Source organism: Phalangium opilio, unplaced genomic scaffold, assembly GCF_054372755.1.
Source record: "Phalangium opilio isolate 3A_F unplaced genomic scaffold, DU_Popi_V2 ptg000002l_1, whole genome shotgun sequence".
Taxonomy (NCBI): Eukaryota; Metazoa; Arthropoda; class Arachnida; order Opiliones; family Phalangiidae; genus Phalangium; species Phalangium opilio.
In genome coordinates this window covers 6825818-6845570 of record NW_028324144.1, presented here as the reverse complement: position 1 = coordinate 6845570, position 19753 = coordinate 6825818, and the positions used below count along the sequence as shown (strand labels likewise).

The 19753-nt window shown below is 39.0% G+C and overlaps 2 protein-coding genes and 1 long non-coding RNA gene across 4 annotated transcripts in view; 1 reads left to right on the top strand and 2 right to left on the bottom strand.

The window, feature by feature from the left end:
• Positions 1 to 23: 23 nt before the first annotated feature.
• LOC149718477 (uncharacterized) lies at positions 24 to 3173 on the bottom strand. The gene is made up of 6 exons (XM_089840014.1): positions 2776 to 3173; positions 2534 to 2698; positions 2300 to 2468; positions 1995 to 2212; positions 952 to 1271; positions 24 to 891 (listed from the first exon to the last, which is right to left on the bottom strand). Exons 1-6 carry the CDS (start codon positions 2791 to 2793, stop codon positions 681 to 683), a joined length of 1101 nt encoding a protein of 366 aa, XP_089696140.1. The 5' UTR covers positions 2794 to 3173; the 3' UTR covers positions 24 to 680.
• A 5183-nt stretch (positions 3174 to 8356) lies between these two features.
• On the bottom strand, positions 8357 to 9114 carry LOC149718476 (uncharacterized). The gene is made up of 4 exons (XR_016366834.1): positions 9047 to 9114; positions 8951 to 8990; positions 8792 to 8868; positions 8357 to 8732 (listed from the first exon to the last, which is right to left on the bottom strand). It is a non-coding gene; the product is annotated as an uncharacterized LOC149718476 (long non-coding RNA).
• Positions 9115 to 18428: 9314 nt separating this feature from the next.
• LOC149718471 (cell adhesion molecule Dscam1-like) overlaps positions 18429 to 19753 on the top strand; it is a 189354-nt gene continuing 188029 nt past the window's right edge. For both annotated transcript variants that reach the window (XM_089847499.1, XM_089847431.1), the window contains exon 1: positions 18429 to 19294. In XM_089847499.1, the coding sequence (XP_089703625.1) occupies positions 19048 to 19294 (247 nt within the window). In that variant the 5' untranslated portion in view covers positions 18429 to 19047. The remainder of the gene's footprint in view (positions 19295 to 19753) is intronic.

Sequence of the window (19753 nt, the reverse complement as noted above, 5' to 3'; positions counted from 1 at the left end):
TTAACAAATGATTAAAAACGTCAGTTTCGCGTAACGAAAAGTTTATGTTGTACAGTTCATTTTCTCTAATACAGTGGGAACTGTACTCCTGTAGGCGGTTTTGCTCAGTCGGGAGAGTAGTGTGTGTTCACTGTATTGTAAACTGTGTAGTGTCGCTTAAAGAACCCGATTACACATTTAAGCTAATTGCAGTAGAGGAATGATATAAACTGTAATTTTCGAGGTCAATAATTTCCTTGGAAATGGGAGAACGTAAACCGTGTATATTTTCCAGTTTTTACCTCTCAGAGATTATGACAAAGACTGTAGTGTCGTAACGGAGTTTTCAAAACTGCATTAATAGAGGTCAACTTCAATTACAGTAATAGTGAAGTATGTTTCATTTAATGCGTTTTAGCATTTGGTACAATTTAATCTTTGTACTTATATCGATTAATTAAATAACTGAAAATTTCAGTCGTATATATTTGCCAGATTTTAGTTATGCGAGGTTTAATTCTTTTGTTAATTAGTTAACAATTGAGTTCTAATTTATTTTATCATATTGAACGCGTAAGTGTACTTACAAGCTTAGGCAAATTTAAAATGACTTATCACGCATTTTTCATACCAAAGCGGAAACTATTTTGATATTTGGCCAAATTCCATGTGTCTCGTGACGTATAATAAATTATCAGCTATTACGCAAATTGGTTGAAGAAAATTTCGGTGATGACGGTGGCTACTGCTCCAGACAAAAGCATGAAGAGCAAGTAGAACGGAACGAAGACGCTACTCAGGTCCAAATCAGCTGTACTTTCCAACTGTCTCTTCCACTTGACTTGTTCAATTGAGTAAATCTTCTCAAAGTCCAAGTATTTGAAAACTTGCGTATCAAAAATTGGTTCCAGGCTGTAATAAAAACATTCGTGAAGTTCTTTAATAATTTTAATATAAGAAATTAGTACCGACCTCAGTCGGAGGTTTTCGTGCATTTGTGGTGAGGTTTTCACCCAAGAGGTGTTGAAGATGTAGTGTATGTAGTCGAACTTAATTACGTCCTGCGAAAAGTAAATACCTCCATTTTCGGCCAACAAGTTTCTACTCGCTGGATCAATTATCATAAAGTCTCCCATTATCCAAGTCAACACGATGTCCTCTGCGATTAGAGCTTTTTCCCCCAAAAGAATCGGAAGATATCCATCAAGTGACAAAAAATCCATAACATTAACGACAGTATTTTCCTGATCGAGTGCGTCTAGCCATTTCTTAACTACTGGATCCTGATTTGCCTACAGATGCACACAAATGACTTGATAAGTCTAGACATAAGCATATCAAACCACCCGTAAGCGTGAATTCACAATAAGACCACGGTATCACCATTGTACAAGGGCGCCAGAGAGAAATTTGAGGTTCTACGCTACCTAGAGGGAAAACGAAGCAATTATCTCCTTCCCGATTCTCCCTACCACCTTATAACCCGGAAATCTAAGCAGTCGTCTGCTTCTGCAATAAATGGCAGCGGTAATCGGTTTAGTACGGGCTTTTAAGAATTAAGTTGTTTGTTTAAGATTAGCAACAGCAAATTATCTCGAATTTTTAAAGAAAATGGGAAAAACTGTTAGTGATAAGTGTACACAGTACAACTGGTTTCTTATAAGTACAAAAGATAAAAGTGTAGGTTGCCGCATGCCTTTATTACGCGAACTTCAAAATCCACGTTTTAGCCCCACTAGCAGACGACAATGTTTGTTATGATTACAAGTATTAATAGAGGTAGAGCTTATAATAGGTAAGTTTAAGATATATATTAATCCTTGTATTTATTCCCAAGCTTCCGGTAGCATCCCTTGCGCGATTTGAATAAAGTTTCCCTTTTGTGCCACCAGGAAGACTTGTGTCGCGAGTTTTACCTAGACAATGTATGTGGCTAATTTCTCGCCGATTCACGCTTACGGGTGGTTTGATATGCTTATGGTCTAGAGTAACTTATCACGGAAACGCTTAATCACCAAATATTTCAGATAGCCTAGAGTTCCGCTATCTTCTAAAATGATAGGTGGAATTCCCGATTTAATCAAGTCCGAGAGGGTGTCGATGCGACTGTAGCTTTCCGTGGTGAACTCCGTCCGCAAGAAACAACCCAAGAAAAACAGAATGAAAGTCACCCCGATCAGCCACGACGAAGCGAGCAGACGACAAGTAATGTGGGGCAAAACAGAAGGAATCGCTACGGAGTACGGAACAGTATTATTACTAATTCAAGTGGGGAAATCTTTCGCTATGGGGAAAACTATCTCGTGTAATAATTGCTTACGTTCAGCGCACAAGAGCGACGCGTTCGCCCAGACATTTCTCAGGGTTTCTTGGGCCATTTTCTTGACAACCTTTTTGGTGAACAACGATTTGTATTTGTTAGTTACGATGGAGTGAATGACAAGCAAAAGTGACAAAAGCACCACCGTTGACCCCATTAATATCACCACCTATTTAAACCAAGAATGTAATTCATTGAACTGGATATTGAGTTGATTGTAATTGCAAAGTTTACATCTTTATCCATATTTAAGAAGGATAAGGAAGTGGACATGACTCTCTTAGGGGCGGCGGACACAATAATCGTTCTGGTCGATTCTAAAACCGGAGCCGGACTGAAATATTCTTGTCGACCATCGAAATATGAGCGTAACTGTGGTATCATAAAAACATTTGCATTCTAAGACAGGAATAAAGGTAATTAGAAATTTGTAAATCAGTAGGCTTAAATTTCAATCTAATTTCTCTTCCACTTACGTTTAAAAAATCAGACATAGCGTATAGTTTAGAAAGGTCAATTAAGGCCACTTTATGTCCTTCGTAAATTGATCTAAAATCATAAGTTTTTGAATGTAGTTAAAAAAAGGCAATGTATTTTCTTGCACATTTTTCGAATATTGGTTTTTGATTACAGTTGAAATAAAATTTATTTGAAATCTGGTTTGAGTAATTGAATATTTAAAGAATAATCAAAAATTTCCCTTTTAACCGTTAAAAATTTCGAATTAGCGCCGGACACGTTAAAACTTATTTGGCCCAATTGCTCTAATCTACTTCAAAGTAGTATGAAAAATACTTCATGTTGAGTGATCGTTTTAAATAATCCTCCATGTTTTTATAAATTGACGCGTGGCCCTTAATCTCCCATGCTTCCTGGCAAGAAATATTTAAGTTTAATTGAAATCAGAAAAAGAATTCCATTCGAGACTCACCGCAACTGTCGTCACATTTACAGTAGTCTCTTCGGTGTACCTATAATTCGCAATTAATTTTCAAATCGATGATAACATTTAAGATTTGGAAATACAAATACTACCTGTATTTAAAATATCGATTATTTCCCAGAAACGTCATTTGGTTCAGTGCCATTTTGCAGTTCTCTCAAATCCTAGCTTGAAACTGAAGTAACATGCTATGCCTATAATCGTTAAAAATTAACAGATTTATAAGAAACTTTTGTACTTTTGAGTCCAGTTTTGGCATCGGGTCCTTTCTGGACTCGTACCAGGAACAGTTGTTGGTAGTACGTGGATAACACTACGTTATTACTCTCTCCCGCACATGAAACTGAACATTGCTAGTATTCTGGAAATCAAAACAGAACAATTATGAGAAATCATGAAGCTTGACGCGATATAGAAGTTAAATTAAGTTCTTTGATTACTTTTTCGATGCCCCAGAGAATCTGGTCAATATTTTCGTAATTAAACTAAACCGAGATTAGAAGAGTTCGAACATAAAGACTTTTATAAAGAGAAAAATGTTTTCAACGCGAATAGCCCATTCTAAGATTGAATTCCACTATACTGTATATAGGCTCATTTTACCTACCGTGAAAAAGACATTACGGTTGGTTGGTTTTATGGACGTTTTCAAGCCTATTTCTAAATCGAACTCTTTATGCAAAATGAAAGTAACGTCAATAGAGGGCGATTTTTTTTGACCATCTATTTATTAAAATGTTCGACTTTGGGAGAAAGTCGACCAAGTTCGAGACGGTGTCGATGCAGTTGTAACTTTCCGTCGTCAACTCCGTACGCAAGTAACAACCCGAGAAAAACAGAACGAAAGTCACTCCGATAAGCCACGACGAAGCGAACAGACGACTAGTAATATGGGGAAAATGGTGGGATTCGGTGCAATTGATATCCAAAGAACGCGTCTCAAAATTAAATTAAAATACCCTTTATAAATCGTATCTAATTGAACGAAACACTGCATAGTTTCAGTACTAAAATTCACCTTCTAGAAGACTTGAGCAGAATCAGGCGGTGTCGTAATATCTCAAAATAAAGTGCCACGATCGCGTTTGTCTAAGCCTTGACTTCTTAGAAGCTTGTGTCTTTTGCCATAACAGCGAACGAATGTCGCTTTCCCTCCCAAAAGATCCTCCACCGGTAAAAAGTCAAATGTTTTTAAACGCAATAGATAACCTGCCGTTTTTCCTCAGCCGTTTTTCCATAGAGGCCGATTCTATTCAATGGCTTCACGGTATGCCATGAAAATGTCAAAATGCTCCTTGGGGTCAGACTCCAAGAAAGTTTATAGCTGCCGTGACCCCTTCTACATAGCGTACCTTTCCAACTATGTTATAAAAAGCCTGAAAAGACAAAGGAACGTATTCTTAAAGTTATTCATATCGGAAAAAACCTCTCCTTTGAACTTCCATTTATTTCACTGAAGTAGAAGCATTGGTTTTTGTTTTTTCTTTTAAAGTACTCATTTTCTAACTGGAAAAGCAATAGTTATACACAATATCGTCAAAATTGTGCGAAACTCTTAACACAAAATCAATAGACCATAAAATCAAAAGCTTGCAGAGAAGTCAACACACATAAGGGAGACCGCCTTGTTAGGTTGTTTTTCTCTTGCCAAAAGGCAACGTTATCCAAGCCAGAGTTTACTACACGCGGGAGGCTAACCAACTCTTGCTACGTGTAGCGTTTCTTCTTGGCACATGGAAAATAACCCATGAAGGCGACCCCTCCCTTGTGGTGTTTGCTTCTCTTCAAAAATTAATGGAATGATCCATTGAGTATACTCAACCAACTTCATGTTCATTTTTTTCTGAATTAATTTTAGAATTAATTTAACATTGGGACCATGATTTCCATTTGAATATGTAATAACAGTAAATACTTAAGGAATATAGGGAGATCAATATTTCTAACGTTAATTGAACATGGGGAAAAATAATGAGAAAAAGTATATAGTCCGCATCTACCAGGCTTTTGATTCAAACTTACAATGGAAGGATGGGTGGGCTGATAAAATGATAAATGTGGTATCATGACATGCACGTATGCTAACTTAAGGAAATATTTCCTTCATTCATTTATGCTAAGCACAATATTCTGTAAGCTGAACATGGACAAGAATTAAATACCTGGAAGTGAAATATAGATTATTATGCTTTCCTAATCTGATTTTAATATTTATCGTGTTTTCGTGGAAAATTTGATGTTTGTAACACATTGAGGCATTTTTGTTCCATGAAATTTGATATATCCCTGCAACAAAGTTTCCCAAACCAAGCAGATATTTCAAAACGAAAACAAAACTATTTCATTCGCTACGCTGAGGCCTTGACCTTTTAGAATGCTATGGAGCAGGTCCCTCGGTTCTCTAATCCATCGTGTTCGAGTGCGAAAGAAAAAGACTCCTAAATCCGAGCGCAGATAAAATCTACTTCGCGAATCGCTCACTTTTCTACTTCGGTTAAGAGGCATGCCCTCTACTAAAGAACACGAAGGCCTAGATAGACTCTTAAACTCTGGACAAACAAAATTGCGTTTGGAGTGGTCCGAATGGAGTCGGTAAAGGTATTGGGGACATTGTTTTATCAGAAGAGGTTTTTAGCCGATGCAAAAGAACAAAATATTTATCATAGCTCATAAATTAAAATTCCATATTATCTTGACTCACCAGCGGTCATACGACACTGTAAGAAAGAAAGTATCTCTGTAGTGAAAATTGTTGGTGAATTGTATCTCTTTTACATTTTATTTGCGGTTTTCTTTTGAAATGGCGATCATAACATAACTACGACTTCCTGACTTCTATAGATTTTAATTAATTCATTTAAAATTTATTTTAGCAGAATTACATAATAATTTTGGTATAAATAGGATTCTGTCATGAAAAATGGCGTTATAGCTTCCTTCTTTGTCTCAATAGCTGCATCGTGCAAAATTAAAAAATTTAGTGCAAATTTTGGAGTATAGGTACACCCGTGTAGTGTGAGACGGCTTTAACCCTAAAATCAATATTGTTTCTAATGTTTTGGATAACAACTGCAGTCTATTGCAACATTAGAAGGGCCAGTGTTTAATTTCTGTGGGAATATTTACCTATTCAAAGCATGGCTTCTAGCCTTTACTTTTCACTTCGAATAAAGCGTAGCATACCCTGGGTTTTGTCCAGCAATTGTAGTTCGGCTAGTACGTGAGAATTTGTGACATTTTGCAGCTGCACATGTTTGCGTATTGGCGCTAAATTTGTTTGAGAAGAAAATAGGCCAGGTTTTAGTTAGACCTAATACCTTTTTATACAATATACGTTTTTTAGTCTCAAATTAATTTAATATCTGAAAACTTCATTTGTGTGAAATACTATCTTGCTTATAATAATTGATAAATTTGTGAACTTCTTTTTTAAATCAACAAAAACCTTTTTGATTTTGAAATATAAATTTTATTTGTATCGAACATTTCTAAGACATTCAGATAGCTATTAAAGTTTTAACAACTTTAACAGTGCATATTATTCTATCGAAACGTTTCTTTGAGAAAAAAATGTGCATGTAGTTCTATTAATAAATAATGCAATCTATATTATAAAATGACAAAATTTGAAGTTACGTAAAATGCATACATTTAATTCGTGACCAAACTCTCAAAATAGAAATAACCAGACCCCTTTAAAAATCACATCGTTAGCATACTTAGTTATTAGCCCCTCGATGGGTTGCCTATTCTGCAGGATTGGTAGGCCCTTGTAGATATGACCTGACTCCCTTTCGTATAACAATATCTGAACTGATTACATGTAGCCCTTAATACCAAAGATTGTGGGAGAAATATGGTGCGTATTCATCTACTACAACCAAGATTACAGTCCAAAATTTCGAGTAAGTCGACGTTGTGTCGTGATATATTAAGTTTTCAGCATTTAAACCAATAGGTAAAAAATATTTCGATTATGAAAACGGCTGCTGTTCCTGACAACAGCATGAAAAGGAGGTAGAAAGGAACTGAGACGCTATCAAGGGCCAAATCAGTTGTACTTTTCAGGGGTCTTTTCCACTGGACCTGTTCAGCGATATGACTGACCTTAAAATTGAGAAAGTTGAAAACGTTTGTTTCGAACGTCGGTTCCATGCTATAATAAAACAATCCTTAATCCCGTGACTAATTGTATGATGAAATTCCTACCGACATTAGTTGTAGGCTTTCGTGCACTTGGGGAGAGCTTCTCAGCCAAGAATTGTTTAAAATCATGTGTATGTAGTTGAAGCCAACTTGATGTTGGGAAAAATAAAGTCCTCCTTTGTTCATGAAGAGCTCTTTACTTTCGAAATCATCGGCCAGAAGTTGTCCGGTCCCATAATCCATAACAAGAAGGCATCATGTGTGATTAAAGCTTTTTCTCCGGAGAGAATAGGAATGAATCCATCAAGTGTCATAAAATCTGCTGTGCTGTATAAAATCTTTTCCTGATCGAGTGCGTCCAGCCATTCCTTAACAACTGGATCCTCGGCAGCCTGTAGACACACAAACAATTGCATCAAAAGAATAAAGGATTTTACACAATTAAGGTTTTTCACCAAAATTTTAATATAGTCGAAAGCTCCTGTCTCTTCGAGCATTATTGGTGGAATTCCCGATTTAATCAAGTCCGAGAGGGTGTCGATGCAATCGTAGCTTTCTGTCGTAAACTCAGTACGCAAGAAAGAACCCAAGAAAAAGAGAATGAAAGTCACTCCTATAAGCCACGACGAAGCTAGTAGACGATACGATATGTGGGGCAAAACGCTGGGAAGTGCTACGAAACAAAATTATCCGTTTCGCTTTATGTCTGACTATAGTGCTGTTATTCGAAGTGCTGTTGGATCTTAATCACGAAACTGCCTCGTGCTAATATCTGTTTTGCAAAATACTCATCAAATATTGGCAAATTTAATTACTTACGTTCGGCACACAAGAGCGACGCGTTCTCCCAGACATTTTCCATGGTTTCGTGAACCAGTTTCTTCACAACTTTCTTGGTGGGTAACGATTTGTATTTGTTCATTACGATAGAGTGGATGGCAGACAAAAGTGACAAAAAAACAACTGTCAACGCAGTGAAAATCACAACCTAATTGAGCAAAGAATGTAATTCAATGAATTGAGTAGTTACTGAACTGTCATTGGGCGAAATTCACTTCAGTGTCCATGTTTAAGAAGGACAAGGAAGTGGACAAGACTCTCTTTGGGGCGGCGGAAAGTATAATCGTCTTGGCCGTTTCGAAGACCGGGGACGGACTGAAATATTCTTGTCGGCCGTCAAAAAATGAGAGTGGAGCGGGAAACATAGTAACGTGAACTTGCTAAAACCATGTAACATAAGGATTATTCAGGTTACATATAAAATCACTTGCCTTGAGTATATCAGGTTCAGAATATATTTTATAAGTGTCGAAATAGCTGATCTCATTATCTTCGAAAATCATTCTAAAAATAATTAACAAAATTAAAGTAGTCTAGTCTTATTCCGAATGCTTTGAGTATACTTCATGTTTAAGGATTGTTTCATATATTCCTTAGAGATAAGATACCGCATCGCAATGTTTGGCATGTCCCATGTTTCCTAACAGAAAAGGGACGTGTATGCCATTAAAGCCATATTGAAGTCTGCGTTCAATGATGCGAAATAATATTGATTAACTCACCGTAATTGTCGTCACGTTTATTGGAATCTCTTTTGTGTTCCTATAGGATAATTAATTTACAAATCAGTTTTGTAAATTAGAAAATGTAAATTCTACCTGTATTTGAAGTATCGATCATTTCCAAAAAGTTTCATTTCGTTCAGAGCCATCAGGACTTGCTGATATGAAAGGTTGTAGATTGGCAGCGATAGTCGGCAATGGTACTTTCTTTTAGATACATCGAATAGAAATATCGGAAACTGGTGAAGTTGCCTCTGACTCTACTAAACTAATATATTACTATAATTAATAATAACGCACTATATTAACGAGATACTTGTTTACGAATGAAAGTGCGAGTACACGCGTCGAATAGCTTTTACCAACTTTGCATTATGAAAAATTGAAAATCAGGATCCCCAATATCCACAAATTTCCGAAGTCCCGAATGCCACGAAAGTCGAACTATTTGCGTTGTAATTTGGAATAGGAAGTTAACACCCTAAACTGTTTCCCGCTTTTCTTCATCAAGAGAGTTCGTTTTTACCCGTCACTTTTTAAGGGTTTCATTGCCCTTTACATAAAGCATCTAAAACATAAATTAACCAGCTACGTACTTAAGACTCAAATATATAAGAGCTAAAACGTTTCCAGGAATATAGCAAATCTACTGTATTTGCAAAAGTTAGAGTAAGGTATTTCTAAATTATTTTAAACCTGCTTTTATCACGCACAATTTTGGTAAGCAAGGGCGCCACGATAACTTCTCTCTCTTGAGCATTGAACTACATGTGCGGTAAAAAATATGAATGGAGAAATTGGAGTAATTTTTAAGCTTGACTCGTTATGCCAGAAAATTGGTGTCAAATAATTGCTTTGTTTTTTACATGCGACGCCATACACCCTGTGAGTGTAATAAATATCAAGGTTATTTCGACGTTCGTGGATAATAACTGCAATCAATAGCAGAATTAGGTGGAGTAGAATGTAACTGTTTTCTACTGGAATATCTACCCATTCGAGAGTTGTGTTCTACCATTTCATTTTATATGGCAATAACCTTATGATTGGCCTTTTTTCCCTTTTCCAATTATCGTATGGGTAATGCGTGGGAATTCCTGACATGTGGCAGAATACATATTTGTCGATTTGGCGAAATAAGGGGCCAAGTTTTATTCCTTACTTTGTTCCATTTAAAGCCTGTCCATGATTTTGAATAAAACTGCTGGTAATCCATGAAGATGAATCAGATGATCCGTGCACACACACCCTTCAAGTTATCCACTTCGTTGTGTTTAAACCTTAGCTAACAGATAAAAAGGTCAGGGTTTATGTTAAGAAACTAGTGCATTACTGTAGTGTCTTCGGCTATAGATCGGTTAAGGTCCTAGACCTAGACGCAATGAGAAGAAAAATTTACACTGGAATGGCATGGTCCTCGCGAAAGATGAGTTATACCAAGCTGTGTAACCCGTCTATCATTCGGGATTCTCCCTCTTTCTTGAGATTATCCGCCGTGCCCTAAAAGAAAGGTCCCCGTTTTCTTCTTCCTGGAGATCTTGACGCTCATTTTTACTAAGACATTTTTTTTTCATCTTCTATATTTCACTTAAAAAAATCAGAAAAGACTATATCTTACATGTATTATAATGGAATTCGGCGCGGCTTGCAGGAATTTGCCGCGGCACGGCATAGCCTTCACTTCGATGAGAATGACTCGTCAAAGAAAATAAATCAATTTATTATACTTGCAAATGATAGCGCGGGAGCGCCGACGGAGGGAAGGGACTTTCATGAAGAATTACACTGGGACTCGTTCGGGCGTGACACTTAATTACCGAACCCCCGGTGGGAAAATCTATTTACTCTCGGAGGAAGAAAAGACTGAGCCAAAAAGAGACTTGAGTGAGCAAGAGAGCTTAGAAAACACTGTGGCGGGAAAGGGGCTGATCACTCAGCATTATTTATAGTGAATATAAAAACTCATCTTAGACTTGGTGCAATCTCTATGTAATTTACGTAATATTGGTGTCTCTATATGCTTGAGATACAACGGTTGATCTTGTCGGGGACGGGGGGCTCTCGTCGGGCTCGGGGGGCTCTCGTCGGGCTCGGGGTGCTCTCGTCGCGGTCGGGGTGCTCTCGTCGCGGTCGGGGTGCTCTCGTCGCGGTCGGGGTGCTCTCGTCTGGGTCGGGGAGCCCTCGTCGGGGTCGGGGAGCGCTCGTCGGGGTCGGGGAGCTCTCGTCGGGGTCGGGGAGCTCTCGTCGGGGTCGGGGAGCTCTCGTCGGGGTCGGGGAGCTCTCGTCGGGGTCGGGGAGCTCTCGTCGGGGTCGGGGAGCTCTTGTCAGGGTCGGGGAGCTCTTGTCAGGGTCGGGGAGCTCTTGTCAGGGTCGGGGAGCTCTTGTCAGGGTCGGGGAGCTCTTGTCAGGGTCGGGGAGCTCTTGTCAGGGTCGGGGAGCTCTTGTCAGGGTCGGGGAGCTCTTGTCAGGGTCGGGGAGCTCTCGTCAGGGTCGGGGAGCTCTCGTCAGGGTCGGGGAGCTCTCGTCGGGGTCGGGGAGCTCTCGTCGGGGTCGGGGAGCTCTCGTCGGGGTCGGGGAGCTCTCGTCGGGGTCGGGGAGCTCTCGTCGGGGTCGGGGAGCTCTCGTCGGGGTCGGGGAGCTCTCGTCGGGGTCGGGGAGCTCTCGTCGGGGTCGGGGAGCCCTCGTCGGGGTCGGGGAGCTCTCGTCGGGGTCGGGGAGCTCTTTTCAGGCTTGGGGAGCTCTCTATGTTACACCACGTCATCACGGAGTAATGTTGGTGCAATGCCAGAAATCCTGATGTACCGCGTGAACATGTTTCCTTGGTGCAAAATGAGTAATCTGGGACTACGCGACGGTGTACAGAAAAACTAAAGTGATCAGCCCCTCGGTGATGCCACTCTGAACGCTAAGATATTAGTAAGGAAACTTCAAAGAATTTCCGAAATATGGGTACGGTACTTTTGGATACTTACCACTTTCAGCTTTGGGTTAGCTTCAAGATATGTGTATACCATTATGGCGGGCTTCAATTATATCAGTATTTTAGGAATTTAATTACAATGATAATTATTTTTAAAAGCATGTAGTTCCAGTTAGCAACGTGGTTTAGCTATTAGACTGTGGAAACCATCCTTTGTAATGAGTAATACATCCGATAATGCATAATGGAAAAAAATTTCCTCTTTTTCATCATACGAAATGTTACCTTTATTATCAGCAACAGCAATATCGTATTCGTAATTAGAAATTTTATTTTATGGCCGTCGAAATGAAGGTGGTAAGCGCATCTATATCGCGTCTTCTTACCGTACGGTTATAGAAATGAGCTCCACGAAAAGTATGGTCCCTTGGCATTAGAGTAAAAAAAAGTACCATCTTGCCTAAATAATAAAGGACTAAAATCAAATTAACTTTTGTGGGCGAGGAAGCGGACGAAATAGCGATTATTTATTAAACTCCCGAGATCCACAATCTAGAAATCGTTGGTTTCCTACGAGACCTTCTTTCCATGACAAGACTCTACTGAGGCTCGAAGCTGTTATCGAAGTTCAGTAGGGTATGAATTACTCTGAGCTATAGCGTTGTCTTTAGTCCAGTCTATTCTTGAAATTTTAAAAGCCCTTGTAGCCGCTTCTGTCATCAGCGCCACAGCAGTAAGTCCTCTTTTATTTTTAATAGGAAGTAAAATCCCTCTCGGATCCCAAAAGGCTGTAAAAACTTCCATGCGAGAGTAAAAACAAAGTGGTGGAGGTAGCTGGGAGGCTTAGATGAGGATTTTACGCAGACCTGTACGTCATAGATAAAGAGGTGGTGTCACACTTTTTGACTTAACATGAGTATCTTTTGTGGACGCTATTTCACAATATGTCCGTGGAACAAAATATTTGAAAACACACCTGTTATATAGCTGTGACAGTTATGAGCGCTCTTATGTGTTTAACCTTCCTTGTTCGATATTGATATCTTAAGAGTTAATCACGCTTTTATAGTTTAAGTTAATCAGGGTTCTTACGGAACCTGGATAAGTCAGGGATTTTTTAAAGGGGCAAAAGTCAGGGATAAGACAGAGATTTCGTTTGGTTTATCGAACCATGGTTCGAGCATTGCTAAATATGGGCCAGGTTTGGTGGAGTCTGATCAGAGATAAGCTGGAAAAGTCACGGATTTTCAATATAAAAATTTCGTCCGAACTCTGTTAATTGAACTGTGCATTGTAACTCTTGCAAGAAGTACTCAATTCTGTTTATAATGCTAACAAAAAGAGACTATAAACATTACTTCATACGTGTGGTGGCATCACTATCTGATAACGGACAGTACCTCCTCATAGAGATTATGATGAAATTGTGGATTGATTTTAGTTAAAATCGACACAGGACCAACAGTAATAACCGGCAAGTAAAATAAGAATTTCAAAATTTTTTTAACTGATCTTTACTAATAGCCAGAGTTGATCATTTAAAATTTTCGTTGAGAGATTGTTTTTGCCAAGAACGTTTCTTTGAATGTGGAAATACAAACATTTTAGAGTACATATGTTTCTTCTTCCTATGCTTTTTCCAAGCATATAAAGTTTTGAGTGTTGATTTTTTGAAACTCTCCCCTACATTGTTTTGAACCGAAAAATGCTTAACAATATAAAGAAACTGTTCGGTTGCCACCTTTGTGTAAAAACGAAGCCTGTACGGAAGATTGATAATATGAAATTTTTAAAAGAAATTTTCAATTTTAAAACTAAAATTGTGACGTTTTAATTGAATATTTCAGTTCTAAAAATCCTTATTGACAGTAATCTCTTAAGCTAATCTCTATAAAATCTCCCAGATTCTTTAAAGTCTAACGTCGATGACAGGACTTGCATATTTGCATGCGCAAATTCCTAAAAGGCTCCAAAGGTTTTATATTCCAAGATGTATTGTTGTTTACGTCGTCGACATTTAACCTATCTAGTTTTAACTCAATACCTCATATCTATTTTACGTAACACCACTATTGCTCAATAGAAAGTGTTCAGTTTCCAATTTTGCCAATCTTTAACGCATTCAGTCCTAAGATTCTCGTACGCTTTAATGTTATATACAATTAAATCCAGACAGTATAGTAATTTAAAATTAATGAATCTGTTTATTGCCTCGTTTAGTATATTTAACAAACAATTCATCGACCGTCTTTCTGAGTTTTCCCCTAGCTCTTAGAATTGTGAGTTCGGTATTTCTGCAATAGATGGCGATGTTGTCTTAATATATGATATTAGGAATCCATACACCTTGTGGGAGTTATTGTATAGCGTTTATCTTAAATATATGCCTGAAATTTCATGGTTAGGATAGCTTAATCATTATACATTACCAATTTCACGATACCTATGAATTGTGTCGCTAAACGATGAATTGTGGACGTACCTGACCTCAAACTGTGACGTGTAAGGACGAATGGCATCTAAGGTGTGATGTTTTATTTTTGAATATATCAATAAAAGGATGATACTATCCCTTTAAAAAGGGGAAGAAGTAGCTAAAATGAGCAAGAAGCGAAAAGCTGTGGTTGTTGTAGAGAAAACGCCGAGAGCCTAGTCCCGTATTCCCTTAGCTGCAGTTGCCTTGAATTTATTCAATTATGCTGAGAAAATTGCTATTGTTAGGCTGTACTATTACCGCCCTCAAGCCACCGCAAAAGCCGAGTCTTAAAGCTATAGTAAAAAACGGTATCTTGGTTTCAAAAGACTTGCCAAAAAAAGAAACATGGGCGTAGCACGTTAGTGTTTTAACTCTCGGTAGATGGAACAAATTATAGCTTTTAAGATGACGGATCTATTTAGTGTCTGTAATTTTGTTTGGGATAGGAATTATATTTAAATCCCCTAGATTTAGCTTCGCTAAAAATGCATTCGGTTACACGGTGAATTAGAGGTGAAGAAAGGTCCAATCTACTACGTAAATATCATCGCCCTTGAATTTTTTTCAAGGTCATAATGTTAAAGGTTTCTAATCATTTACCTTGTAAGACCAAAAGCTCATAGATAACCAGAAAGTGAAGAACGAGAAGCCTAAACCGCAACGTGAAAAATGAGTTCCCCCATAGTCGATTCAAGATTTCCGTCCCCCTTACAGAGCGACGAGAAGAGTTGGTGTTATGCCGCGGCGGAGAGTTACTTTCGCGTAGTTTTACACAAGGTACATGCGTAAGTTGGCTCGAAAATATAGTTCACTTATTTCTTTATTTTCATGTCGTCTGCTATAGTTTAATTCCAAGGCTTAATATAATCTAGTCATTTAGGTAGTCGGGACTCGGGAATCGGCACATTTGTAAAAATGTCAGATTTGAATTTAGCAATCATTTTAGAAAGCTACGAAAATGATCACTTTTTCCTGATTGATAAAGACGGAAAACTTAAAGGTGCATGAAAAACAATATCAAAATTCAACTTAACGAAACTTGAAAATTCCACGACGATTGAACCGAAAGAGCGCTAAAGAACAACCGTTAAGCCTAGTTAAGCAGCCGATTTCTCAATAGTATTCCCCACTATCCCCAGGAGCCGCTACCATCGCGAACTACTTTCCGCTTGTCACGTGACATTAACGATGACCTAATATATCTCTAATTCGATTGGTAGTTGAAATCGAGGCTCACCAACCACCCATTTGTGTCCCCCCCTTGCTTCTCATTTTACACGAATACCGTTGCTAAAGGCTGGAAAGGTTTAATGTTCTTCACTTTCTGATCTATGCGCTTTTGGTAAGACGCTGATCAATTTTAACAAAAGCGCATAGATCAGAAAGTGAAGAACATTAAACCTTTCCAGCCTTTAGCAACGGTATTCGTGTAAAATGAGAAGCAAGGGGGGGACACAAATGGGTGGTTGGTGAGCCTCGATTTCAACTACCAATCGAATTAGAGATATATTAGGTCATCGTTAATGTCACGTGACAAGCGGAAAGTAGTTCGCGATGGTAGCGGCTCCTGGGGATAGTGGGGAATACTATTGAGAAATCGGCTGCTTAACTAGGCTTAACGGTTGTTCTTTAGCGCTCTTTCGGTTCAATCGTCGTGGAATTTTCAAGTTTCGTAAAGTTGAATTTTGATATTGTTTTTCATGCACCTTTAAGTTTTCCGTCTTTATCAATCAGGAAAAAGTGATCATTTTCGTAGCTTTCTAAAATGATTGCTAAATTCAAATCTGACATTTTTACAAATGTGCCGATTCCCGAGTCCCGACTACCTAAATGACTAGATTATATTAAGCCTTGGAATTAAACTATAGCAGACGACATGAAAATAAAGAAATAAGTGAACTATAATTTCGAGCCAACTTACGCATGTACCTTGTGTAAAACTACGCGAAAGTAACTCTCCGCCGCGGCATAACACCAACTCTTCTCGTCGCTCTGTAAGGGGGACGGAAATCTTGAATCGACTATGGGGGAACTCATTTTTCACGTTGCGGTTTAGGCTTCTCGTTCTTCACTTTCTGGTTATCTATGAGCTTTTGATTTTAATTTTATCAATCTTTACTGGACTTGAGGTTAACACCCCATTTACCAGGACTTGTTCTGTCAAGGATACAGAGCAGAGTATATACCAATTGGTGTGCCAATAGGTTATGGAGGCGTTCATGGAAAAGCCCATAAAAATCGCGTAAAAGTGTTGCCAGAATTATTTGAAGTCAAAATGTAGGCCATTAGGTGAAAATAAACAAGTAATCCTGAAATTGAAAATCTTGAAGGGTTAAACTCGTTGCAGAAGCATGAAACCAAAAGGATATAGATTTAAAACAAAAAGTACACTTCATTGGAACTTGCTGGAGCCGTGTAACAAGAGAAGCCCTCCTTTATCCTGGAATAGTGTCGACCCCCTTCTGGGAATGATTACCTTCTCGACCGTGGCACAGGGAACAAGCCGTGAATAGGCTTATAAAGTAGCGGATGCTAGCTCTAGTACCAAAAATTAGCGTTTGGATCGCCATCATCATGTATAAACCTAAGACGTCACGAAGCTCTTCCCTGGTTGATTAGTTCCTGTAGGCGGTTGAGCGGAAGGTAGTTTGCTTCTCAGTTTACATATCGTCTACAGCCAAATTCAGGGAAAGCAATAAAGAAAACTTTCAAGATCACTGTAATTAAGATCGTGAAGTTCTGTTCAAACACTGAGTGGTCAAATCTCAAAACACCGACGGTATTCATGGGCAACCAAAATAACGTTCATGCCGTACCATACACGGCTGCAATTGCGCATAAATCACCTTATAAATTATACACACATATACGCACACAACCTTACAGTTAAAAGGTAAAGACGTCTGGAAAAAGAAAGAAGAAAAAATTACGTCAAAGATCTGAAGATACCGTTGAAAGAAGCGGCAATCTTAAACTACTTTTCGTCGACCTATAAAAAAAGGAAATAGGTTTTACCATAAAAGGGAATAAAGAGTAAAGAAAAAGGCAAACGCTGTTTCCCCTAGTCGACCCTTTAAAGCACCGTAAACTTTCTTCTTAAGAAGGCACAAAAAAAGTATTATACCGCCGCTTGGTGCTCGGAGCCGATACGCTAAGGTTTAGGATCTCTTTAATTCTCTCAACGAAAAGATAGTAGTAAAGTGGTCTGGCTTTTCCTATACTCTACCGCTTTACGCCTATCCCCTAAAACCGGAACCACCGCATGAAGCCATCAGGTTTTACTTCCGCGTTTATCGATACCTCGTTGCCCAAAATGTGGTGAAATAGAATATCTTATCAAGCACCAAACGTTTTGGATAAAACCACTCTTGGTATATTCCAAAGAAAAATCCTTTATAACTTTGTATTTATCCTTAATACATTGAATTTCATACACTATGAAATGTTAAGTTACATTCCATTGAAACAAAGAGTGTTTCCGGTGCCAGAACACCAACCTCGGAGGCCCACTGCGATTTGACAGATGATCAAGCTTAATGCTGACCATCGGGGCCACTTGAGCTCCGAGGTCCCTAGGCACCTGCATACAGTGCCGGCACTCCATGTTTCGTCAAAGAACCCCCACATCTTATTACGAATTCAGATCCCTTATTTGCTTGAAATTAAATTAAAATTCTACTTTATAAGTAGATTAAATAGTACTGGGAGCCTTGTAAGAGTTTTTGACGATTGCCAAAACTGTATCACCCGCCACAGACATGAACTGAAACTTATACGTAGTTTCAAAGATCTCTAAAGTTTTTATTGGGACGCATTGGGCTCAACATTGTCTGGACGTAAAAACCGGAGAAGGAATGAGCGTACAGACTAGGCAAGGAAGCATGCATGGAGACGAGAGAAATAACGTTTCTCTTTTTCTCTTCTTGGAATCGCGTCACGTGCAGCGGTGGCGGTCAGAACGTTCCCTATCGACCCGCGCGATTTTATATACCCTCCTTTCCTCTATCGGTGGCAGGTGAGCTTCCTCGCCCGACACATCCCCCTGGACAGCCAGTCAACGGCCGACCGTGGTCTTAGAAGGACGCGCTTTACTTCCGCGCTGCCATCTCTGCAAAGCGCCTTTACTCCACGTGCGGAAGGGTTGCCAACGTAACCTTTCGGATTATCGCCAGAAACATTCGCTTGAAAATTTCGTTAAGTATTCAACTGGCTAGCAATACGATCACGCACGTAAAACGAAAAGGTTATTCGCCCTTTCTTTTATAAATTGCTCAGTGGATTAAACTTTCTTTCATGAAGAAAGAAAGTATCTCACAACCTCAGACCATTTGCAGAACCTCACGAACCGAAATATTTTAACTCTGGTGAAAAGAATGGTATTTTGTTTTTTAGTATTCCAATCCCAGTCTGTTAGGGTTTAGTTAAATATAAGAATAGTCGGGCAGTACTTGCAGGATCTCTGAGGATGAAACTGTTCTTTCAGAAAAGCTAACGAAGTGTAAAACCACTCGTGACGAAAGTGTTTTACGTTACATTTATCTTTCGGCGGTCGTTCTCTTTGCTTCGTAAATCGCGTTGGTTGTTTTGTGACTAGGGACCGATGCGGGTATTGGCGACGAGCGGCGGGTCAAAGAGGCGTCTCGGAATAAATTGTGCTTTCGCGGCTGCAACGGCGACACCGGAGACGCATCCGTCCGAGAAATGGAATTTCGAGTGAACTTGGACTACAGAAACTGTTTAAAAGAGGAAGAAACGCAACAGGTTAAGACCGGGAAAGGAAGTCTTACCATTCACCGCCTACCCCGTCTAAACGGGACGGACACTATCCAGAACAGGACGTACCATTCTGTTAAAATGGACTCGGTTGTAGTTGGTCTCCTATCGTTACTTATCCTACAGGACGCCTCCTTCAGAGTAGACGCCCAAGCATGGGTTCCGGCTGACAATGGTATGTATGAGAAGGCAATTTATTTATTTTCTAAATCAAAAAATCAGGGGAAGAAGAGATGTAAGATTGGGTTTCTTGGGGTAGTTTAGGGATATATATCATCTACTATAATACGAGCAAGTGCGCGTTCCTCAGCTGATAAGGAGGGGAAACTGCTGTAGTCTGGTGTGTTTGTTTAGTTCCGAAGATTTCAGAGATTGCTTTTGTTTCTCGGCGGCCTTAGCTAGGGAATCGCAAACACGCCACGTAAGCTTTTTAGTTCTTTTCTAAGTATAAAGAATTTGGAACGAAATTGAAAAATATATCGGTGTGTACGTCCTTTTTTTTTAAAAAAAAAGGGGTAGTTCCCTTCCCAAGGGTTTCCATTAATTTGTAATGCAATCTGTATTTCAAAATTGATTTAAACTCGAGCTAGAGTTGGGGAAGAAACAATGTATTCGGTTATAGAACACATTTGTT

What these genes read in the sequence shown, in the direction of transcription:
- LOC149718477 (XM_089840014.1), bottom strand. An exon ending in TAGGCTATCTGAAATATTTG is followed by an intron (nt 1,272 to 1,994) that starts GTGATTAAGCGT and finishes GTGCATCTGTAG; the next exon opens with GCAAATCAGGATCCAGTAGT. An exon ending in CACGAAAACCTCCGACTGAG is followed by an intron (nt 892 to 951) that starts GTCGGTACTAAT and finishes TTTTTATTACAG; the next exon opens with CCTGGAACCAATTTTTGATA.